The sequence below is a fragment of the Crocodylus porosus genome, unplaced genomic scaffold, assembly GCF_001723895.1.
Source record: "Crocodylus porosus isolate Cpor-Errol unplaced genomic scaffold, CroPor_comp1, whole genome shotgun sequence".
NCBI classification, from domain to species: Eukaryota; Metazoa; Chordata; order Crocodylia; family Crocodylidae; genus Crocodylus; species Crocodylus porosus.
In genome coordinates, this window is record NW_017728910.1 from 35,209,234 (window position 1) to 35,234,679 (window position 25,446).

Consider the following 25,446-nt stretch of genomic DNA (forward strand, 5'->3'; position numbering starts at 1 on the left):
TTAGTGTCATCAGCAAATTTGAACAGGGTGCTTTTTACCCCCTCATCCAAATCGCTGATGAAGATGTTGAACAGTGCGGGCCCAAGGACCTATAAGTATGAATACTGCATCTTGAGGCTAGAGACAGACATTCTAAAAGCCTGAGCCTCTCATTACTTCAAACTCTTCTTAAAGAAGGAACAAAGGGACATTACCAGCTGAACTGCTGATTAGCTCCAAAAAGGCCTAAACCAACACTGCTGTCTGCCACAGCACAAACCGTAGCCAGCATGTGGCATGCTAGCTAATCCTGAGGTGTCTGTGTAGGGCAGAAGGGACAGAGAATTCCTGCTTAGCAAAGAGTGGTGAGGGGACAGCAGGAGGAAACCAAGCAGACGCTGCTGTGCCTGCAAGTCTCTGCTGGAGCTGCAGCTAGGGAGCAGAGGGAGGGACAAGCTCTGTTGTGGAGCAGAGAGTCCCACTTAGCCCAGAGAGCATGCCAGGATGCTGGGGGAGTCTGATTTAACTTAAACCAGCAAGGGGTCTGGGAGAGACATTGCATAAACTGGTTTGACCCAAATCAGTTAAGTCTGATACTACATTCAACCAGGTTTATCTCAAACCAATTTCAGCCATTTTCAAACATTTTATGTGCGCTGAACTTCTGCTCTGTTATGGGTTTAAACCAGTTTCTGATCACTTAAACTGTTTTATGGTTTATGTGTAATGTCTGTCCCTAGCCTGAATGCTTCACCTATTGCCTTTCTTGAAAGAGACGTACTGGGCAAATCTTCATGAGCCATTTACTGAAGAGCTGACTAATTAGTTCCTCAGTAAACATCTCAGCGTCTACACATGCATCCCTATTAGAGCGCAGAAAACTAATAAATTCTGCAGCAGGGTGGTACTTGTAAATACGAGTACTAACTACCCTGCTGTGGAGTGTTTTTGTGCACAGCAGTATACATGTAGATGCTGACTCAGCTGGGTGGGGCATGAGTGTGCTTCAGTGTTTCAAATGGCATGCTTGGGAGCAAAAAGCTCCAGAGTTTTATTTATGTGCAATAATTACATGTGTAGACATGCCCACTTTGGGTTTTTCATAGCACTGACATTTCACGTTTTTTTCCCCCGTACCCAGAAATTTTTCTAAGAAAATGTACATTTAATACTTGCTAGATAAAACTAAGATAGTCTAAGATCACTATTGGAAAGGCCCCAAGCTTGATCTGCTCCTTTGTTTATTTAATGATATACAGATCACATTAATATTGCATCCCACATTATTGAATTCTTTGAAGGGACAGTAAGATGAATTCTGCATTATGTGTGCAAGATTTTTTTTATTATTTCTTTAACAAATTTGTCAGGACAAAGGAATAAATTCAAATGCCTGCAACTCAGGGGAAGCCTTATGACATCTAGCAAGTACAAAAGTACCATGGAGAAAATAAATGAATCAAGGAAACTATTTCAGAGGCTAACCCTCTTGGGAATTCTTGACAAACGCAGTTCAGTTTTTCAAAGCCCTCAGTGAAATGAAGGGTCAGTCTCCTTGTGCCATTCATTTCCTACAAACAGATTAGGATCAAATTAATTCCTGGTGTAAATTAGCGGAATTATATCAGAGTAAAGTTGCCTAGGTAGGGTAAGTGTATGAAAGACCCTTGGCTGAACTGGGATCAGTGTAGCATAAGTCCTGGCTAATCATTGACCTCAAGCCATACGGAAACAGTACTTCAAGTTGCTAATGCAGCACATGCTGCATGGAGCAGGGGTTGCCAACCTATAGCACACATACCACAGGTAGCACATAGCAAATTGGAAGGGGATGGCATGACAATGGCAGATAGAGCAGGGAGCAGAAAGTGAAACAGCAGATAAAACAGGAGAAGGAGAGTGACACTCGGGGAGGGCATGGGGCTAATTTTGGCATGCCAGCAAAAAAGGTTTGCCCCCCCCCATTGGTATAGAACATGTTTCATAGATGGAAACAGTACCCATGGAGAGCCAGATTATTTTAGGCCTTTGACTGGATGACTGGGAAGAGATTCAAGTTCAACCTCTGTACTCTGGTGAACAAACTGTCCTGAAGGTGACAGGGCCTCCCATTAGTCAACAGAGATGGCCGGCTGCAGCGAAGGAGCAGATTTTCAGAATATAAAGGTTTGTCAGAGGACTCAAGAAGGGACTGATCCTTTTGAGTTCCCAGGTTCACCTTTGGGAGCCCACACAAGCTCGTCGTGTTCTTCATGGCTTGGTTTACTCAGAAAAAGTAAAACCATTTAAATTCTATATTAAAAGTAGCAAAAATTCAACTTGAGGGTCATTAGATTTAGTTAGTTGCTTATAGGGTTTGTTCCTAATCTTTTTTTATTTAGTTCAGCCTGTGTGTGTGTGTGTGTGTGTGTCCCCCAAGTATATATATATTTCAATGCACAAAAGAGAATTGTTTCAAATACAGAAGCATAACTCTGAACTCTTCCCTTTATAACATGCCATTACTAAATCCAGCCCCAAATTTATAAGACATTTGCCACATTGTTGTACCCAGGCTGAGTAATTCTAGGTGGCCATCAGACTACTTTGCACTATGATCCTCTCATGTCTCTGAACATCAGAGAAGAAGCAACCTTCTTAAGTCAGTGATTGCTAGGCAATTTCTTCCTATAATACCTTTCTAAGCACTACACCCACCCTACATAGGAGCTCTCTGGGAAATGCATAGATCTGCAAAGGGGCATTACCTGTTTAGTGTCTGGGAGTCTACCCTCTGAATCATTACTGGACCAAAACACTCTAGTTTTGGAGTAGGAACTGATGCACTACTAGAAACGCTGTCATTTATATTGGACAAGAAACAAAGGTCATGGCTCCTTACATTCATGATAGGTTCTGTGATACTCCATAAGAATAAGGGCATGTCCACATGGAATATTTCCTGGGCCAGGCAGGATACCTACAAACACCTGCTACATAGGCTACCACTTGAGCCAGCAACAGTGTTGCTAGGTTCATGAATTGCTGCAGGTAGGGCCTTGCTAAGTGCCATTGCCAGTTAGCTTACCCCATGCTAATTAACCTGTCTGCAGTGCTGCATAAACATGACCATGATTTTCCATTTCAAGAGGTAATCTGTGCAGTATAATGTGAGGTATTTACAGACACTTTGGCCTGACATGCTAAATTGTAACTATAGTGTTATCATATAAAAATTGTTGTCATAGTTAAATTCCCATATGTATCACATTATGCATCCCTATATTTTGCCCTTGGATTTGATCAGGGAGATATCATGTGCTTCTTGTCTTGAATTGCTATGTAGTGTTGCTGTGTATTATGTTGAAGAATTGCTGAGTTGATCCTCAACCATCAAGCTTACATAGATCTAGTTAATTACCATTCTCTGACTTCCAGCAGTGCCTTATATCTTTTACCTGCCAAATTCAAGGCAAGATTTAGGCTGGTCTGTAAGACACCTTTCATTGGGTAGTGGTCTCCAGCTATGTCCTACTCATAAAGGGTGACAGTGCCAGCTCAGGTATCTCCTGCCTTGGGAAGCAAGAACTTTAAGGTTACAGATTTACACAAAGTGGACTGGAAAACAAGCTGGAGTAATAAAGCATGATCTTCAAGCCTTGTTATCAACCATGAAAGAAGAGGAAAACATAGGGAAAAATTGAAAAGCATATGGGAGTCATTGGGGTCCAGTTGTGTATGTCTGAAGTCCATTAGAGCACTGGTTAAGTTTGGAGAAAGTTTCACAGAAAGCTGAGTTTTGGGGGAGAGATGGAATAATGAAAAAGGATAGAACACAGAGGAAAAGCTTCCAATGGATTTAATGAACTTTGGATAACATACAAATACCTAATCTTTGGTGATTCATATCTGTTTTTCAGAACTTTTCAAGACTGCCAACCCTAAAGGGCTGGTGGAGTTACTTGTCCTAGAATTTTATTTCAAGTTTCTTTTGGCATTCATTTTTTGCTAGTCCTCAGTCCCATTATCAGGAAAACATTGCAGATCTAGTATGGCATAGCTGGAAGTCAATTTCATTATGAAAGCTCACTGTATTAGTTCAGTTCACTTCACCAAGATTATTTTCTTTCGTGGATCAACATTTTGTGTATGTGCAAAATGCTGAAAATAAGGATCGTAACGAAAAGCAGTAAGCTTTAATAGGATTACTTCAATAAAAACTATAATAGGCTCTTAGTATTTATTGGGCACATTCCTTATATAGGAACAATTACTGAACATCAACAGCAACTTTTCATAAGCTGGTAAGATTTGCTAGAGATGGTGGAAAATTGAAGTTTGTTGATACTGTTTCACAAGATTAATATTTTTCAGTAATAACCTGGGGAATTTTGATACAACACCATCTACTACATCTGTCTGCAAGGATGATAATTACTTTTACGTGCAGATGTGTTTTTTTATTAGGGCTAGAGTCATCAAGGTCACTGTTTTTTAAAAGTATTTAGTATACAAAACTAGAAGCTATCATTTTGCATTTTGGCCCATAATAAGAGATGTGCTTTTATTACAGCCAGCACTTTAACTCCTTGCAAATGTTTCCTGTGTTCTGATATAGATACCCGTAGCCCTACAGTTAAAATGCAGTGCCAGATTCTGATTTCTAACAAGGATGCTTTGGGTCAGGTCTTTCTGACTTATGTGTCTCTAAGGCTGTTTAAGGGATGTTGCTGAGCAAATGCAGTAGATAGCATTACATTGCATACATTTTAGTGCAGTCAGAAATACAGTTAACCATAAAGACCTTTTGGACATTGGTGGTAAGTGTTGGCAGGGATGGGCCCTTTGTACCATATGATCCTTAGCTAGTTTGAAATTATGCATAGGAAGAGAGATTTAGTTTGACTTCACTGAAGTTAACTTACTATGCTTTGATATTAATTATTATTTAGATAGAGGTCTGATGTTTTATAGGATCTAATTAAGCTAATCCAAAGCAATGTGTGACGATTAGTATCAGCTGTGTGTATAAATACTGTGATTGGGGAGCCTGATTTGCATGACTTTGTCTTTCACATCTGCATGTTCCTTCAGTAAGCAGAGTTGAGCAGCATGAACTCAAGACATAACACAGAATCTATGTGCAACTCCCATTGCTGCTGTAAGTCTACAGTTCCACAAACCAGGTAGACCAGGGGTTTCCAAACTGTGGTACACGTGCCCCTGGGGGTATGCAAGTCATCTCTGGGGGGTATGCGGGAGAAATTGTGTAACAGTGGATTTCATTTTCAGTATAATTGGCATTTAAGGGGTTAAAATATTATATGTATGAAGGTAGCAGGATGCAGGCAGCTGGTAAATCTGGAAAGGAATATGCAATAAAAGAAAAAATTCAGGAATCTCTGAGAGAGAAGAACTTTGTAATTCAGTCAATCCCATTGTATTCAGTGCATTTTAATAAATGCTCTTTAACTCAGTTCTCAGATGCCAGGCAGGTAATAAGGTACAACATGCATTTTCTTTTATATTAGTCTTCCAAGCATGTCATTTGCTCTCAAAACTCTGCTTAGAAAGAGGTGATAGCACTACATTTTATCATATATCATTAAAGATGAGGATACGTGATTATGTCCAGTTACGTGTTGTATTCTGTTCTTTAAAAAGGCTTCAGGGTGCCATTTCATAATCACAGTATGACAGCTCAGGACTAGCAGTATCAGCCTACAGAGAACTTGGTGAAGTCTGGGCTAAGATACATTTCTTGAAATTGAGCTGTATTTTTGCAGTCATTTTAATTTATTTACATAGATGAGTCATTGGAAGGATTTTGTTGTTATTGTTCTCTTTCTTCAGCAACTTTGAATGCCCACTGATGTATGAAGTCTCAGAAAACCAAGGAAGCGGCACAGACAGTTCAGGAAGCAGTTTGGGCAGCTGTGTCACAGCATGTAAGAAGGTAAATTTAAAATTTACATTATTTACAAATGCCAATCTAGCCAACACTGCAGCTCTGCAATTTAGCTCTTGCATTGGCAGGGATTACAAAACAATTTTGTATGCAAAATCAAAAAGTAATGATAGGGAAAAAAAATAAACATCATAATTGCTGTGCTGTTGTAGGACTTTGCAGTCTTACTTGACCAGACTATGCTGGTTAGTGATTTCTGACCCTAGAAATATTTTACATACATGTGTGGCAAGGATAATTTTTCATAGGTAATTTTCTAGTTTTTTTTCCCTTTTTACCTGAAGCAAGGAAATAAAAGCAATAGGTAGTACAAATGCTCTCGGAACTGTACTGTAATTGGGTTCCAGCCCTGTAGACAAGGCTCTCGAACCTAACCACCTTCTCTGACTCCATTTGTTATGTTCCACATGTAGAAAAGGGTTCAAACATACTTCTGAGACAGAGGGACCAAAATGTTCATGTTTCATTATTTGACATAAGGTTAAGTTTAAGCTAGAAACAATGTGGATGGATGTGGGCAGGACTGATATTTATTTATACATGCAGGTATTTCAGCTTGAATGAGAATACACTACTGAAGAACCTCATACCATACTGAAATGCATGTAATGTTTTGTAGAGCAGGATCACAACTCTTGTCGTGGTGATATGGACGTAAGGGGGAGGATGCTAGCAGAAAGCCTTAGAAGAGGTGAGGCTTGCAGCCCATGGCCATTCAGGAACAGCTTAAACAGTGCTTCCTTCTTAGAGGGAGAACTCAATAGCTTGTTCAAAGAGTCCAGTTTCACAAGAGATTTAGCAAAATTCTTTCACATCTCCCATAACTGCTCCCTGCTCCTGCAATCAGATTTAGGGCAAAAGTTGTTTTTCAAAAAAACAAACAAATTTATTAAATATTATTATTAAACAATTATATATATTTGCTTTCTTGAAAAACAATAATTTTGTATAAAATATACATATACACACACACCCTGAAAAGTTGAAACTTACTGTACATTTTGCTTTTTTGGTAGTTTTCACACTGAGAACGAGAAAGCGTTTTGCTCAAACAGGTATTTACAGTGAAATTTCAACAACTCTTTGAAACCAGTGCTTCTTCTGATGCAGAGCAGCTCCAACTTATCTCCAACACAGGGCAGCAGCTAAGAGCCATAGCAGAGATCTTAATGGGAAAGGGAAGTATGTTGTTTTAATTTATTTGGGTTAGTTTATATGCAAGTTCATTCCCTATTTTTAGAGGGAAAAACCCCAGGTTTACCACTAAGTGTAAATAATATCTTGATACTTCTTGTATTTTGTCTGTCAGTAAAAATAGTAAAGAATATTGAATACTAACAAAGCAATGTACACCATTAACCTGAGAAGCAGCTACTTACATGCAACTGAGAAACACTGTCAGGATGCAGAGGATGAGAAGGTTATGTTGCGGTTGTATATGGCCTTACCTTTCAGTTGATCAGTCTTGTACCTCCAAAGACACTGAGCTTGCTTCAGAGTTTTAAAGGGTAACCCCCTCACCTGTAACATAGCGATGTTTCATCTGCCCACACCCTTGCATTTATGCTTTCAATTATAAACCATGAATCTAATTTTTCATTGCACAGTCATGCTAAAAGAAGCAATTCAGCTTTGTCCTGCTCTTGTCCAAGTGTTGACATTTCATCCATATTAATAGCATTTTTTACAGAACTGTTTTCTTCTGGAACTGTTTCCTTGTGGATAAAAGTATATAAAAGATCAAGTCAGTACAACACTCTCTCTTTCATAATTATGTTAATTAAAAAAGATTAATAAAAATTTGTAATTACTGGTGGATTGGAGCTGCCTTGGATTCCCATTGGCAGAGAGCAATTTAGGCATTCGAGACCATCCAGTAGCAGGTCTGAGTAGCTATTTTTATCATAAAGAGTTCCTGTTAGGGCAGCATGAGATGCTGACTGTTACTGCCTAGACTGAGCTGAAAAGTATTCAGGAGATACACCCCTTGATATCTCATTTTATTCTGCATGCACCACTTTCGTATCTTTTTGATGAGTAGTAATTAACCGAAGAAATTAAGATCATCAGGCCTGAACATGCAGATGTCTTATTTGCAGAGCAGAGCCTTTTTGATGTTGTCTCAATTGTAGATATTTACTTATTTTAAATGTCTAATGATCTAATCAGGGAGCAGGAAGCTGTTAAACTGAATGTTTATGCAGTATTCTTCCCTGGGGAGGAGTGACTTTTCAACTCTGTGCTTTGCTAGGGGGCAGTTTAGTTCAGACTCACAACATTGAATGATGCTGATGGACTAGATCCAGGTTGCAAAAATGCAGCCTGTGAAGCAGTACAATTTGGCCTGTGGGTCACTAGATGTTCCCCATGTACTGGCCCTGGCATTGCATGCTACACCTTGTACACAGCACAGAGGAACAGTTCAAGGCACATTCTGCATGCAGCATCCTGCCAGCCCAGCCCTGCATGCTGGCTCCAGGATTAGTCAGGATTGGGTTGTGCCAGAACCAGCACAATGGGCTTGTCTGACAGGGAGCTGCATGCAGCGTTGCCCCCTCCCCCAGCCACCTGTGCCACATGCAGCATGTGCAGCCAGTCCAGTCCCAGCACTGTGCGCAGCAGGCACCATGCAGCATGCAAGCCTAACATGGGGTATGCAGTGCTTCTGGCATGAGGGCTAGACCCACACTGCACATGGCACAGGGGGTCCAGAGTGTGGGCTGCAGGCAGCATCCTGGATTGACGCCCTGTGCTACCTGAAGCACTGGGTCCAGCTCATATTATGGGCAGCATGGTCCCCATGCCCATCTCGTGTGGTGTTTTCCTAACAAGCCCTGTGACCAGTATGTGTTGCATCCGGCACGAAGGCTGGACCCACTGCTGCACAGGGGGTCAGTCCTGGCCTAGCCAGAAGACCAGCCCAATCAACCTGCATTTGATCCACAGGGCCAAATGAGTTTGACACCCTGGTCTAGAGGAATTAAGGCAGACCCTCCCTTTCAATTGAGCACACTGCTGGAGAAGCAGCCAGAGATCTTTTCAAGTCTCTGAAGTGAGAACTCTCCTTTCCCTTCCCCTCCATGCTCAACAGCACCTCCTCTACCCTTCCCTTCCCACTGTTGTTGCTGTCTCTGGCTGCCCTGGTGTATGGGGGGAGAGGGTGCCCATGATGGGAATGGAAAACTTTTTTTAGAACAATGAATTACTGCTTATTTCACTTTAAATTCAGGATAAATCTGCATCATACACTGTTTTCCAAATGTGATGATTCCACTACATACCAGATACACAGTGTATATGCTGCTGCACATAAGGATATTATTTGAATCAAGTTCTGCTTTCAGTTAAACCACTATAAAGCTAAAGCAACTTCTGTGATTTCAGAAAAATTTCTATGGCCATACACAAGTCAGACTGGTCTGTAATTTAATTCAATAGTAAATCGTTCAACATTAAGATTCTAGTAAGTTTATACACATTGTAAGTAAAGAGATCATAGATCAAGCCTGAGATGGTCTTTTAAAATCTAACAGAATGCATATGGATATGGATCATGCCATATGATGTGTTAACTGATACTGATCAGAAAAGTCCAGTGTTCATGCAGTTCCTATCACTGCATATTAGGCACTACAGGAAGGCTGTTAGTGAACATTACTCACACAGTGTTTCAGATTATTCCCTCTCAGAAGCAATAGAAGAGAGGTCTGAGGGTAAAAATATTCCTGAGGTTCCTGTTGCAGAGATCCCCTACCTCAATGGAAGAATGTATGAGGGTTTCCCATTTGCTGTCCTGATTGGCATCTTCCTTCTTCCATAGAACCATGCCACAGAGATCTGTGGGATAGATGTCCCACCCCATGTCTCCATAGCATCTTTGATCCTCATCCATCCTTTTCCTTGGGAGATGCAATCCAGCCCCAAGCTTTGATTAACTTTCTTAGATGACAGAGAGGACAATAGGCCTGCTTCTTCTATAGAAGCAGCAGTCAAGTATTTACCACATTCCTCTCCATAAATAGTCTTTTTCTTCTTGTCAGCTTCTCTACCTCTTTCAATCCAAATGGCCTCAAAAAAACACCTATGATCCTGGGCCTTTTTCTAAACCAAAAGGAGAGTTTTCTCTTTAACATCTGTTCTGATATTCCTGAGATGTGTACATATTGCATTCTTCCCTGCATTTCCAAAGGTGGAACCAAATTCTGCACCAGATGCATGCATACGGTTCTGAGGGCAGAATCTGGTCCAAATGTCCAAGAGAATGTTTTCCTTCTGTTGCAATTCAGCTCATCTGATTGACTAGAAAACAGAGACATATCCAGAGGTGGGATGCAGTACCACAGTGACATGCACTCCCTTTCAGGCCGTGCCTTGGGAGAAGCAGTCAAGGACTTAAGTCCCCGAATCTTGTAGAAATTCCCCACCTCCTTTTTCTTTTTTGTGCTCAGCAGCATGTCTGCCCTCCCCACCCCCACCCCAGAGCCCACCTGCCCCTGCTGCTGCCGCCACTGTCCCTGACTGACTTCTGGGCAGTCAGAGGGGGAAGCTGAAAGCAGGGCTGCAGCCAATCCTGCAGCACTAGCTCCTGCAGCATCCTTTACAAAATCCTGAATCTGCCCATGCTAAGAATGGAGTCCTGACTTTGCTTTCAAATCAGTCTTTCATATGAATATGTCTTCTTTTCTATCCTCATCTCCATGAAAAGAATTGCATATAAATACAAATAACAAACCAGCAAGAAGTTCAGTGTACCAGTCAGCTTATCTTGTGCTATTCCAGGGGTGGCCAGAGTTACTCACCCTGGGAGCCACATCCAATCTTCCACTGAAGTCAGAGAGTGGGGGGAGGGGGCTGAGCAACCTGCAGCGGAGGTGACCATCCCTCCACTGCACCGCCAAGCCACTCCGGCTTTGCCTGTGGGAAGCATACCCCGGGCTAAGTGCTGGGCTGCGCTGCCCCCGGAGCTGCCTCAGGGAGAAGTGGGCAACGCTGTCCCCCAGAGAGCCGCAATACTGTGCCAGCAAGCCGCATGTGGCTCACAAGCCAGTTTGGCCACCGTTGTACTAGTCAGTGCATGACCACAAACATGATAAATCTGACTTTTTTCCAAGCATTAATTCTGAAGGATTACCAAACAGCCCCACTACTTCAGGGCTAGCAACATGTGTTTTCACTTAAAATAGAGTTCCCAAGGAGGGTGATTTGGATGACAAGAAGCATGGTCACCTCATACAGGAAAGAGGTTGAGTATAAAAAGAACTCTGGCTCCATATCCAGTGCCTTAGGTTAAATATTGCTGAAAAGTATAAATATTTTTGTAGATTTATTTTATAGATAAATTTAGATAAAGGCAGGAGAGAAAGGGAAGACAACATATTGTGAAGCCCTAATTAGAACTTTGTTAGGATGTAGATTACTGGGAGCTCTGACTATAGCTAAAAGAACAAGAACTGCTCTTAACACTTCACATTCCAGAGTGTATTAAATGGTTACAAGGCCCTGTGCGTGGGACATTGAGAGGAACTGACTTGCCCAAATTCTGACAGCCAGAACTAGCATCCAGATCTCTTGTTCAACAGTCTCACATCGTGTCTCCTGACCCCCAGGTTATGGACAGACATTACACATAAACTGATTTAAGTGATCAGAAACTGGTTTAAACCTGTAACAGAACAGACATTCAGTGTACATAAACCAGCTTCAAGACGGCCGAAACCAGTTTGAGATAAACTTGGTTGAATGTAGTATCAGACTTAACTGATTTGGCTCGGACCAGTCTATGCAGTGTCTCTCCCAGATCGCCTCCTGGTTTAAGTTAAACCAGACATTCCCAGGATCCTGGCATGCTCTCTGCTCCAGCCCAGTCAGGCTGGCCCCACTCCTCTGCTCTCCAGCCCAAGCAGGGACAGGCAGGGGTGAGGGTCTGGCCAGGGAGGGATTTATTCCTCCCTCTCTATCCCACTGGCAGGGACCCAAGCTGAGTTTGCCAGGCACTCCCCTGTTGCTGCTGCAGCAGCGGGACACCATGGCCCCGAGGCAGAGGGGGGCAGGGAGGTGGGTTAGACTCCCCTGTACCCCAGTGGCAGCCGGGTCTGCCCACAGTCACAGCCACACTCGCTTCCTATGGCAGAATAGTCTCCTGCTGTCCCCTCTGCTGGATACCAAAGGGAAGAGGAATAACCCCCAACCCTGCCCCCCTCCCCTCTGCTCCCCTCCCAAGGGGCCCTGCAGACCAGCATCTGGCTGTGCCCCCACCTGGCTGCTACAGCAGCAAGGGAAAGGGACCTTGATGGGGGCAGCAGTCCCTGTCATAATGAGGGGGAGCAGGGGGCCATGTTGCAAGGTGGCCAGAGCTGCAGTGAGTTGCATGCGGCAGCACTGGGTTCCAGGGTGGGTCAGAGCACCCCCGCACTGCCACCACCACTGCTAGCCCCAGCTTTGCAGTACCGGCAGGGATAAGTGTGCACAGCCCCAGCCCAGCTGCATGCCCAGGGCGTGGTGCCATGGTCCAGCAGGACTGAGGGACCTGCCAGGGGGCAGGCAAAGCTCCTCCACGGGTCAAATCTGCTAGCCTGTGGTGTCTGGCTGTGCCCCCACCTGGCCACTGTAGCAACAAGGGGGGAGTTTCCCCAAGAGCAAGCCTCTTACTGATGGGAGGGGCTGTACTGTGGGGCAAGGAAAGCTGTTATGGGCCACAGCGGTGGCAGCACTAGAGGGGCTCTGGCTCATTCTGGGTCCCAGTGCTGCTATGTGGAGCGTGCCGTAGCTCTGCTCACCCCGCAGCACAGCCCCCAGCTGGGATGGGACTCACGCCTCCCCACATTATGACAGGGGCTGCAGCAGCATTGGGAGGTATAGCGACAGGGGTTATTCCCCCTCCTTCTGGCATCTGGTGGAGGGGACAGCAGGGGGCTTATTCCCCCACAGGGAGCGAGCGTAGCAATGACGGTGGGCAGACCCAGCTGCCAGTGTGGTAGAGGGGAGACTAACCCTCCTCTCTGCCTTCCTCTGCCTCAGGGGCCATGGTGCCCTGCTGCTGCAGCAGCGAAGGAGGAACACACAGCTGACATGGCTCAGGTCCCTGCTGGTGGGGTAGATGGGGGGAATTAAATGCTCTAGCACCCCCGGCTCCTGGCCTGAGCAACTGCAGACATGTGCCCACATGTCTGGTCTGTTACAAACCGGTTCAGCCTAGGCAGGTTAGACTAACCTGCAAAGGTTGAATCAATTCAGGCTCCAGCTTTTTGAATGGCTGTTCCTAGCCCCAATGGCTTCTGAGAGAAGGGCTGAGTTAAGGGTAGAAAGAACCAAGCAATTAAATCATAGCCATGATTTTTAAGAAAGTTTAAAAAGAGTAAAGAGTACTTTAATACCTCTAGGAACATTTGAGTTAAAAGGAGACTTAATTCTGACATGCAGTGAACACATCAGCTCTTGAGTATAAGTTCTGAAAGTGGGTGAAGTCTGCGGACTACCAAATAAGATTTTTTTTTTAATTCAGTATAGCTTGATGAAAGCCATGGAGACAGGACTGAGAAGTCATATACATAAGTGCTGGAATTTCCAGTCTCTCTATAAAGAAAATGGATGACTGTTTTGAATTTTATTGAGCAAATTACAGATAAAGATGCTGTCCTTTTCTAAATTGCTTCCTGCTTTGAGGATATCATACAGATATTAAGAACATCCAGATTTATCATCATTAATGATAACCTCAGGAAGGATATATAAACTTGTGCTTTTAGTCTTAAGCCAAATGTATAACCATTAGGATGAGAACCGTGTAGGGGCAGATTATCCCACAGCAGCCTACTATTAGGTTCTTACCTCATTCTCTGAATGATTTGGTACTGGCCTCTGTCAGAGACAGGATATTGCATTAAAAAGACCTTAAGTCTGATCCAACATGATCATTCCTATGTTCTGATAAACAAAGGAATTTCTCTGCAATTTAAGTGTAGAGGAAAATGTATTTTTTTGCCCTTTTATTGCTTCTCCTCTCACCAGTCTTTTTCTCGCTACTGCCACCCTTATTTTTCTCATTTTACTGCTTTTCTTTTATCCAGTTTATTTTCTCAGCTTTTCTTTATAGAATTTGTATTTTTTTAAAGCAGGCAGATTATTTTTAATTTTATGGAAGGGCAAGTCTGTGACTGTTCCATAGAGCACCTGGTGTGAGCAGGCATTATGATAGACTTTATCCTTGCTCAGTGCAACTGCATTGAGACTGTTACTATTGTTCATTTCCTTCTTTAAAAAATGTTTGTTTTGTTGCACTGTGCTAGTAGAGATGGCTTGGTTTCTGTTTTAAATGAAACTGTACTGTTAAAAGTTTCTAAGTCTGATTCTCCACTGTTTTGCTTGTACTTTGGATTGTTGCTTGCACACACGTCACATAACTGTACAGTCTTCCATCTAGAATTTGTGGAATAGTCTATATCTACTTTATCCAGCTGTAAATGATTATATGAGGTGTTGGGCACTGAGGCAGGCCAGGAGACCAGGGGCTATACAGGCTCTTCACTGGAGGAGGAAAGCTGGTTTTTATAACCAATGAGTATTTGGCACCATATTAAGTGATCTATTCCAATTATTCAGAAGAGGTATTTACCTAACAAAGGGCCATGACTACCAGAACTCAGGGACAGTAAATGCATTTTTTCCTTCTGATAGGCTAAGAACAAAGCAAACACTAACATTTTTAAAATGTGAAGAATAGCTAAGGGTATGAATGCAGTGACAACTGAGCTAGCTCCACCACTGAGGTAGCAGAGCCATATGAACATGGTGCTCCGTCCAAGCTGATAGGCCTAAAAGCTACCTTGAAATCAAAATAGGCTGAGTAATTGGACAGGCCAAGGACTACTAAGTAGGGAAAAAGACACGTTTCCAAGCTTCACAACAGTTTAGCACACAAAAGACCTACTTCAGGAGTATAATCTGAAGGTAGGTGGGTTCAGTGTAGCTTTATAGGGATAGCAGGCTCATGATCTCCAGGAATACTTCGTCAAAACTAATATCAATGCAAGGGAAGCATTCCAGGGATCATTCACAACAATGATAGGAGGAAGTGGAGGAGGGAAGCTTAATCCTGAAAACCTCTCAGCCTATGGAGAGGTAACTGCCACTCAATGGTTATTTGGTTAGTTTTATATTATTTGGAATTGCTTGATACTGGGTCATTTTTGTAACAAAAATGGGTTGATGGATTTATAGCACAAATGAGGCCCAGTGTACCACAGATAAGTCTTACTTGACCAAGTGTATTTCCTAGACATACTTTTTGTAGACAAGTGTACAGCACACTCAGTACCCAGTAGTACTGTTCCCGCTTACTTGTTTCTTTGTTTTTCATGCAGCATTAGTAGAAAGGCTTCACAATAATGACAGACTATTCAGAGCTCAGAAGTAGGTGTTTTCCCCAACAAGTATGTTTTGTTTGAACACTGAACTACATTCTAATACAATAAAATTACAGTCAAAAGCTATTTTGTAATTTTATCCCAGCACAGTGTTAAAGCAAGATACTGCATCAGTTCTTGCAAATATGGTAGCAAACGTGTAGTTTTAAAATATGTGCTTTATTATTTTATAAACAAAGCTGAGGCACTAGTTAGTGCCTACTTTCTTTCGGTGTACAGGTTTCCCTCATTTTATGGTGTACATGCATTCCTGGAAAACAGCACATAACTCCAGTTCATATAAAAGGAACCCACATTAAATGTAACAAACAGGGATACATTCTAAGACCTCAACTGTACTGACCCCCAGACCCACTTCTACCACTTTTACAAGACAATTTTGATACTCACCAACTGGAGACAGTACAGTACACACAAGCCCAGGGCACTGTCATAATGGAGATGGCAACTACAGAAACACGTGGTGCAGACCATGAGCAAGGAGCACAGATCCACACAGGAGATTGTATTTTGGTGCACATCACTCCCCCAGTGCACCACACAAAGGAGCTGACTGCGGGCTTCTACCACACCAATTGCTTAAGAGTGAATTTACCTCACATAAAATACATTTTTGGTATAAAAAGGGTCATCACATATGAGTGAAATTGCACATGAAAAACCCACATAAAGTGAAGGAAACCTGTAATTTAAAAAGAAATCAGAATAATATCTGAAACTATTTGCCAGATCTGATTCCTGTCACCCTTGCATTATGATGATAACTACACAAGATACAGCTGGTGTCATTGCTGTTGTTATTCTTGTTTCTGAAACCATCTAATTGTTTTAAAAAGTATTAGGGCCAAGTCACCCTTGGCATAGAAAAAAACCTGCAGCAGAAAGAAGTTACTAGGTTGGTGGTGCAGAAAACTACTCAAATTGTGGCATATTCTAAGAGAGGCTTTCTCATTGCTTCGCCTTCCCCTTCCTCCACCTACCATGGCCCCCATATCCTGCTATAGCAGTGTACTGGCTAAGAAAAAAACCCAGTGAGCCATAAGGAGAACTCACTTGGAGCCAACTGTGTATGTGACGATTCTAGTCCTTCACCATTTCCCTCACAAGTACCAGTATGGTACAGTATGGCACAGCCGAGGATGAGATGAGAATCTCCATAGGTCATGGTATCAGGAAGACTGACAGTTCCAGGTTTCAGAGCATCAATGATAGTGCAAGCATCAGCTCCAAATCCAGTCTAGGACCATTTTTGCCCACCACTACCAGAGACATACATTTTGTGTGCAACACTTCAGCTCCATTTTTGAAAGCTAAATTATAAGTCCCCTTTTTTTTCCCATTATTATTTTTTAGGCTGCATTTAATAGAAGTTAAAAAGGAATAATCTTTCCTGCCTCCTCAAAAATCCTAATGTATTTTAAATAGGAAGAAGAGGGGTTGTGGGAACAGAATGCCGCTACCATTTGCCTGTTTCACATATAGCTGACAAATATTTGAAGAGTTTTGATGAAATAGTTCCCCAATCCACTGACTGTTTACATCTGTGTTCTTTGGAGTGAATTTTATGTTTATTGTTAATTTTTCCTGTGTTTTAGCCAAAGGATCTAGTATATACACATAAGGACCCAAAATAACTATCCCAACTGTTAGTTACATTTTTCAGGAACCTATAATAAATCATACATACAATGAATGTTAGAAGATGTAGCATCACTAGCATGGTGCCAATCTACTGAAGGTTTTAAGTGGACTGCCTTTACCATCATAACCGAGTTCCTTGGAGACACATGAATAGACATTGTGCTTGAAGAGCAGAGAGCTTGCAGTGCTGATGCTGTGTAATCAGGGGCCCCCTGTATCCCTGGAGTCTGCCTGGTGATAGATGGCAGCAGTGCACAGGGCTTCCCTGGCACGCTGAGTGAGCCCATGTTTCCCTGCAGCACAATGTGGGATTGTGAAGAGGGCATGTTCTGCTTCCTGCTTGCCTGAAGGAGTAGAATCCTGCCCAAGCAATACACAGTGTCCCTTCAGGGAGGCAGGGGATGGGAGGAAAGCACTCTAGGATCATTTGTACATGCCACAAAACTGGCCTTCAGAGTGGCTTAATGCCCTTTAGCACCGTTTTAATGGTGCAGCTGTTTGTATATGTCAGTGGTGTAATGTGTATTAAATGACTTTGGGACGCAACAAAATAAAACATCTCCAGGGTTTGCCATGGAGGGAAGCACTTGGGCCCCGTACATCTTAGGGGCTGTGCAGGCAGGCTCCACTGAAGGAAAAAAACAAAAAGCGGCAAGCCTGATCTTTTTCCCCCCCTCTCCCTGGAGCCTGCTTGCCTTTCTGAGCTGCACAGAGGCCTGGCAATTCTCTCCACAGCTGCAGTGCCCTCTGGGACTCCTCGGGCCAGGTGCTTGTGGGTGGGTGCCTCCACTGCCACCGAGGGAAGCACCAGCCCCCCTCTGCAGCTCACCCTCCCCTCCCTGCTGCCAGAGAGGCAGGTAAGGGTCAGGCCCAACCCTTGTGTATGTGCCATGGGGGTTTACTTCACCCTAAATTAAAGCGGTGTTTTTAAAGACCCACTGCTTCAATTTAGGGAGAATTAAACTGAAGTAGACCCCTGTGGCATGTACAAACATCTTAGGAGGCTAGAGAAGGGTAAATTGTGCAGACATTCACTTTCCCAGAAGAAAAACTTCCAGGAGAGATTTAACCCTGGTTGATTCCAGGTGTTATTTTTCTCTCGGAGCAGCCATCTTTGCTCCGAGAGAAAAATCCTGAACATCTTTACACTCATGGTTTCTTGTGGGAGAACAGCAACTCTCCCAGCAGAAACTGAGGGCATTTTTATACATGCATGTGTCGCAGCACCAGGTACTTTGAAAAGCACCCAGCGCCAAGATGCATGCAGTTGTATAAGTGGTGAAATGCATATCAGCACTGAGAAAATGGTGGTGGCATGCTTTTGAACTAAAACATCTCAGAGGTGTTTTAGTTCAAAAGCATACCACTGCCATTGTCTGCACAGTGGTGCGATTAATCGAGTCTGCTGCAAAGCTGCAGTTCTCTAGCACGTCGCTGGAAAAAAGTACATGTGTAAATGCCCTGAATGTCTGTACCTGCCCTATGAGGAGATTGAGAACCTTCTTGCTCAACAGCTGTAATCACATACTGGTGCTGTTCTCTCTCAACTTGGCATGCTCCACATGTGTTGTGTCAGTATGAGACAGATTTCACTGGGCACGTCTATGCATTCATTAATGTACCCTAGTTATTGTACATTTAGTTTAGTACTTCCTTAATGAAGTACTAATTGCATGCACAGTAGCTAGAAGTACTAATTGCATGCATGTGCAGCAGTGTCGGTGCAGTTATTTTGTGAAACTTACTGTGCATTAGCCTACTGGGCAATGTTATCAGGCTATCTGCATGGTTGTTAACCACCACACTACTGTGCAGTATTTTTAGGCTAATGCACAGTAAGCATCTCATGTAGACGCGCCCATTGTGCTTAAAGAAAGAATAATTTTAATGAAATGTCATGCTATGTTTAAAGGAAAAAATAACTTTTGTGTTACATTAAGTGTAACAGCCTGAAAAAGTTTTAGTACTGAAAGGTATGTAGTATATTGAGATTTCTCTAATAAAAAGGAGATTTGGCTCTTTTGGTTGTTGTTTCCTTGCTTGACAGGAGCAGCATCTTAAGGGATGCATCCTATTCTAAAGCATCCACCTTGCTGGGCCTTGACTGTTACAACCACTGTAAATAGTCTTTAGCAATAGAGCATAGAGGAGCTAAAAAGGCTCAATTGCTTGTGTTTCATTTGGCCAAAACACAAAATCACTGGGTTGTAAGTAAAGACTGAAGTTTGACTCAAGGGGCGAGTTTTTTTTCTATCAGAAGTCAATGGCAAACCCCCTCTACTGTCTTCAGACTGGCTACAAGTAATGCTTACCTACCTATAACCTCTTGAAGGAGCAGTCAGATAGAAATATTTATAAAGAGTGTTCAGGACACTTGCAGTCCTCAGCATGAAAGCCAACAATCCTCAGCATGAAAGCCAACAGAATTGTTACTCCCCCCTTTATAAGAAACAAATTATAACCCTGCGTACCAGAAATCCTGCACAACAACCCAGATTACTTTTTCACCATTCATGTCTGTCAGTTTCAGCCAAGCGAAAGTCCCCAGCAACCTACCGGAAAATGCTTGTATTTGTTGGTTCCAAAATTACCTTCAGATATCTTTAAAAAAATATATATGTATAGTGCTTTGAAGGAGGCAGCATCATTTCATTTCAGTTTTGGTACCTTGTATTTTCAAGAGGAGCATGGGTCTTGGTCTTATACCATGTGAAGTCACATGCAGGACTCCCATTGACTTTGAAGGGTGCATACTCGGTCTCAGATGGCTTTTGGGGGTTAAGTAAAATTCATCTGTTTTAACAGATACTCTGCAGCAACAGTCTGCTAGAGTCAACAGACTACTGGCTCCAGAATCAGAGGACACCATGTCGGATCGGCTTTCTGGAAGACAAGTCCGAAAACAGTTGCGCCTCAGTAAGTACTCAGAAACTTTAAATTCATGTGGGGAAAAGTACAGTAAGTGCTGTGAGGGGAAGAAGCTGTCTTAATGAGGTCATAATGCTGTGTGCTTTTTGAAAAGTAGTAGTAGTTGTCACTTACCTAATAAAAATTGCCACTAGGTCTCCCTATCTATATTTAGGATTTCCAGTTAAATATTGAGATGAGCAGCTGAAACAAAATACAAGTGCAGATTTGTATATGGTATAGTGTAGAAATATTACTTGGAGATTAGCAAGATGCAAGGATTTTTGTGCATGGTATCAGTTATTGGACTAACTGCATGGTTGGGATAAAGTTTGGCAAGCTTGAAAGTGCAAAGCATTCTTACCTGAATTTGGCCTGTATACATAAGCATTTAATTTGGAATCACAGAGTTGACTACAGAAAGAGAAACAAAAAGAAAGCTATGACAATAAGAGAAACACTTTGAGTCATAAATAGATAAGAAAAGAGCAGATGTTTAAGATTCTGTTGAATGCTCCTGAAGATTAAAAAAACCACACAATTATTTAAAAAGTCCTCTTTCCATGTTAGGTAAGGGGAAGGCTCTTGTACCCCACACACACAGAATTCTTCCATATTTTAAGTTTCTAGTTAAAAATGTGAGTTAACACAGCTAAACAAATGGGCTAAGTACAGACAGTCAAAAAGCCCAAGGCTGAATTGACTCAGTCTTTGCAAGTTAGTCTAAGCTGCAGAGATTAAACCAAGAAGCAAGTGAACAGACATTCACTTTTGATTCAGGAAATGCAAACACACACCTGTAGTAGCTCAAGCCAGAAGCTGGGGGGGGGGGCGCTAGAGTATACCTCCCAGCCTGCCATCCACTGCTAAAGGGAAGGGACTGAAGTTCCAAGACTTTTCTCCCATTCCTGTTAGAGTGGAGGGGATGTAGCCAGGCCCCAGCCAGCGGCTAGCATGCTGGAGGGTGGGGGGTTAAATCCCTTCTCTGGCCTAGCCTGGGTCTGCCTGGGAGGGGGTGGGGGGGAAGGTAGTACCAGCTAGGCTTTGCTCCTCCTGCTCCCCGCTCAAGGGGGGTGGGGCAGCCCTTGCCGGGGGCAGGGGGTGGAAAGGTAGTGGCACTGAATTAATAAAAGCTTGATTAAGAATGGTCCTTTCTCTGAAGCGACTATGTATTGAACACAGCAATTTGCAACCTCAGGCACACAACAGAGAACAACCAAAAATCTCCGCCTAAGCTAAGATACAGCCAGGTAAAACACACTGAGAGCACACACAACTTAGTTTACTTTAAAATTGAAATAAACAAAACAGACAAGAGAAAGCCTTGCATTAGTCTTATGTAATCCTGAGGTCAGCGGGTCTCCTCACAGCCAGGTATTCAGAAAGTCCTTCTTGGGGAATCAGCAGATTGTCTTAGTGTTGGAGTGGAGATCCCATAGGCCTCATCTCTCCTTGGGTTTTTACAGGTGCACTTGCACCCCCTTCTCCCCCTTGGGTGCCTTGACATTAGTATGCTTGTCACTTATAGCACCTTTGGCAGGAATCTCATGCATTCAGTGTCTTTCATCTCTTGGGTATTCCTATCTCCCACCTTTTCAGGTTCTGCTTTATAATGTAAATGTAGTTCTCTGCTTTTTTTGCTCACACCAGGCCAAACAGTCCCTCTCCTGTTCCCTTAGCTCTATCTCCAGCACATATTTGTTATGATTGTGCCCCGTCTTTGCCAACACCTCTCACCTCTTAGTCTGGTCCTGCAGGGCCAGGTGGCAGGGGACCAGTCCCTCCAGCCCAGGTTCCCCAGCCTCTTCCCCCCTCCCCAATGGCCTGGGGGAACTGAGGGGAATTATGCCTGCTCCCCCACCCCTTATCAACTGCTTTCCTGCCTCAATCTTTGACAGAGGTGGGAGGGGGTGGATTCTGCTGGTCTCCTGCCATTTTATAATGTAAATGTAGTTCTCTGCTTTCTTTGGTCCTAGCAAGTAAAGCAGTCTCGGACCCTCTCCTGGCACCGGTACACTGAGCTGGGGAAGGGGGAATTAGAGCCCTTCCAAGACCCCAGACCCCAGCTGGGGTTTGCCTGGGGAGGCAATCCCTCTCAGGCTGTTGCCTCTGCCCCATGCCTTGCCGCCGTTGCTCCAGTGGGGAAAATTCTGGCAGGGGTTGTGCCCCCCCATCCCCTCCTGCCCCTGGCAGACCCAGCTGGTTTCCCACCCCCACCTCCTTGTCGGCCAGCCCTCAGTGCTTCAGCTAGGGAGCAGAGGTACATGGCCAACCCTGCCTTCTGTAGCAGACGGCACAGCCCAGCCTGAAGCTGCAAAGCATCCTGGGATGCCGGGGGACTGTGATTTAACTTGAACCAGGAAGGGGTCTGGGACAGAAGTTTCATAAACCAGTTTGACCTAAATCAGTTTAGTCTGATACTACATTCACCCGGGTTTATCTTAAACCAGTTCCAGCCATTTTGAAACTGGTTTATGTTTTAGCAATCTACCACCCAGGCTGCGTATTGTATGTGGAAGGGTCCTCAATGGTACTAAACTCCATGCACAAAGGGAAAGCAGTCTTATACCTGGAAAGCAGCAGCTTTTGCAGCTTGCAGAAGAAAATCCTAGTGCTTGGGTGAACCTGCAGTTTATAATTAAAGTAATGCACAAGACATGGAGAAGACATACACAAGACATGGAAAAGGGGAATAGAAAGCAGTTTTACTGCTATGTGGCTTGATTAGTCATAAATCTACTTTTTAAACTGTCCTCACTCTTCATTGGACATGGAAACTGTTTTCTACTCATGAAGTATAAAAGGAACATACATAGTATTAAAAGAAAATTTTATTTTGAAGCTGTTTCAAGCAATTGTTCACCATAGGGGGGAAAAGGAACACAAAAATGGAAATGGACAGGAAGCAACCTTGAATCCTAGTTCCACAAGAGTGCTAGAGTAAAGAAGGTACTTAGTCCAATCCCAGTACTCCTGCTAACACAATACGGAAAACCCTTGTTATTTGTGGGTTCAGCATTCACAGTTTCAAGTATTCTTGAATGCTGAACCCACATTTTAAATACACTTACAGGAGCTCCTCAGGAGCTCCATGCTTGCTGCCGCTGGGCTCCTGCCAGAGCCGTGCTCCCACCTCCAGCCGCTAGGGGCACTGTGTTCGTGAACACAGTGCTTTATTCATGGATTTCGCCATTCACAGGGGATACAAGAACGTTTCCCCCATGATTGGCAAGGGTCGCCCATACAAGGCAGCTGCTCATGGTGGTAGACTTTGGGAAGACCTAGAAACAGGGATAATGAGAAAGGAGGTAAGAGGGGAGAGAAATACATGATATGTTCACTCCTAACTGACATTAACCAGTGGAACAGATCCTACTTAAAGGGGCCATATATTAACTTCTTTCTACAGGGATAGCAGAAGCTGTTCCTGTCAATGTGTGGTGGCAAAACCACATATTTTTTATCTTTAATATGCAATATTATTTATAGGTTTACAAAATTGTAAATAGGTAAGAAAGACACTGGTAAAACATTGGTAAAAGTTTACCATTTAAGTATTCAACTTTCTTTATTTGAGTGTAAGCACTACTTACAACCTGGTTTTATTTCTTACCCATATCCCATGTAAAAATAATCCTAACACAGTCTCTGTTCATTATATCCCACTGCAGATTAGCACAGTTAGTACAAATAAAAAATAGACTCATGGCTGCCCCACATTTGCTGGCAAGTATGCCAACCTTAATCATTTTAGCTAAACTGTGACAAGCTTCTCATTAATAGAGGCAGTGAGGATTTGATTAAAAAGAATGCATCTTTCTGATGTATATGGGATTCCATTACTTTTTTAAAGTGCTTAATAAAAAAGGCCAGTATGTTGTGGAAACAGTTGCGTCTTAGAGGTGATCTACTTCACTTTTTCTTTCATTGTAAATCCTCCCCCTCCCTCTGAGACAGCTAAAGTACTTTCTGTTTAGTGGTCTACATTAGAGTAAAATTGGTAGCTTCCATGAATAGACAAAACTAGTGGGCCAAATCTCTGCAGACACACATAACAATTGAATCTTTCCAAGATGTCCCTTGATTAGGAACCAGCTCACAATTAGGTCAAGTGCTGTGGCTCTGAGACCAGGATGGGGGAGTAAGCACCCAACCCTGCCCAGCCCAGGCCAACCCATCTCATGTGGAACTGGGGATGGGATTGGGGGGTGGGGAGGACAGAGTTTCCCTGCACCTGTGCTCTGGGGATCCCAGGGTGTGAGTAACCTGTAGCTGGGAGCTTTTTCATTTCTGCTTTCCTTTCTCCCCTACACAAGTTCAGTCAATTGCAGGCTATCAAAATGTATTGAAGTCTGCAGTGTGCTTGCCACAGAGGGATTGAACCTGTGCTTTTTGTCTCCCGGAAAGACTTGGGGGAAGGGGAGGTGGCAGAAAGGGGGAGCATAATGAGTGGCTGTGCTCAAGTAGGAAGTGAGGACAAAGATGGTTGTTAGAAAGATAGCTTTTACTGACCAAGCAGTGCAAGTGTTTGGTACATTTTTAAAAAGTAACAACTGCCAGCATAAAGAAAAGAGGGGACAGTAGAGTTGTTACAGTAGAGTTGTGGCTACATAGTTGCAGGAGCAGGGTGATGTGAAGAGCCATGCACTGCAAGATATCTGGAGAACCAACCAGACACACGTCATAGAATGCTTTGTGTCCACACATAACACCAACTTGACTCGCACTTAATATTACTTGATTTTACAGTTACACTGTTGAATCACAGGGAGCTTTAAACTGGTTTAACAGGCTTGTATGTCCTGTCCACGTTGGGTTTAAGGAGCATTTAAACTGTTCTGTTATGTGTGTCCATGGCCATAGGTACACTTCAGATTGCTCCCTCTAGGGCTTACATAACAAAGGCCCTAGAGAGCAATCCACCCCGCTACCCCAACCCCTTCACACACCCCTTGCTTTTCTGGAACAAAGGACAGTACTGTTGTACAATCTGAAATGGTTAATGTGTGTTCAATCCTGCTTTCATTGGCCACAGGCTTCCGGGAGGGCAGCAGAATATGTCCAAAAGAATACCATGATAGAAGAAAGTAGTGTAAGTAAATAGACTGGCCCACTACCTTATAAAACAGAGGGTCAAAGTAGCAGAAATCATTAAAAAGCAATGGGCATAAACATCCCTGTTATAGTTGTTGTGTCATGGATCCATATGGCAGTGGTCTCAGCACTTTTAGAGCAGGCTGTTTTACGTGCTGTTGTATTAGCAACCAGAGAACTACAAAGTCATTGTTTAATTAGTCTTCTTTACCAATGTGAAATCTCACCTAAAATGGTGAGCCAGCCCTGACAACATTCATACATACCCATAGTTAATTCTGAGTTTTCAACAGATGGATAAACTTTTTTAAAAAGTGGAATATTTTTTATGAATTGTCAGCCTTTCAAGTTAGTCTCTGTAATGGCTGTAAGGGTTGGAGTGTACCACGTACCGTGGGACCCCGAACCCCGGATGTCCCCTGGAGAGGAGGGGTACTCAGTGGACCGTCCCGCTTC

The 25,446-nt window shown here is 43.2% G+C and overlaps 1 protein-coding gene across 4 annotated transcripts in view; it reads left to right on the forward strand.

The window, feature by feature from the left end:
- Positions 1-25,446, forward strand: part of SPHKAP (SPHK1 interactor, AKAP domain containing) — a 123,798-nt gene that overhangs the window by 26,289 nt on the left and 72,063 nt on the right. For all 4 annotated transcript variants that reach the window (XM_019533014.1, XM_019533017.1, XM_019533015.1 and 1 more), the window contains exons 2-3: positions 5,812-5,914; positions 19,795-19,905. In XM_019533014.1, coding sequence (XP_019388559.1) covers positions 5,831-5,914; positions 19,795-19,905 — 195 coding nt within the window. In that variant the 5' untranslated portion in view covers positions 5,812-5,830. The remainder of the gene's footprint in view (positions 1-5,811; positions 5,915-19,794; positions 19,906-25,446) is intronic.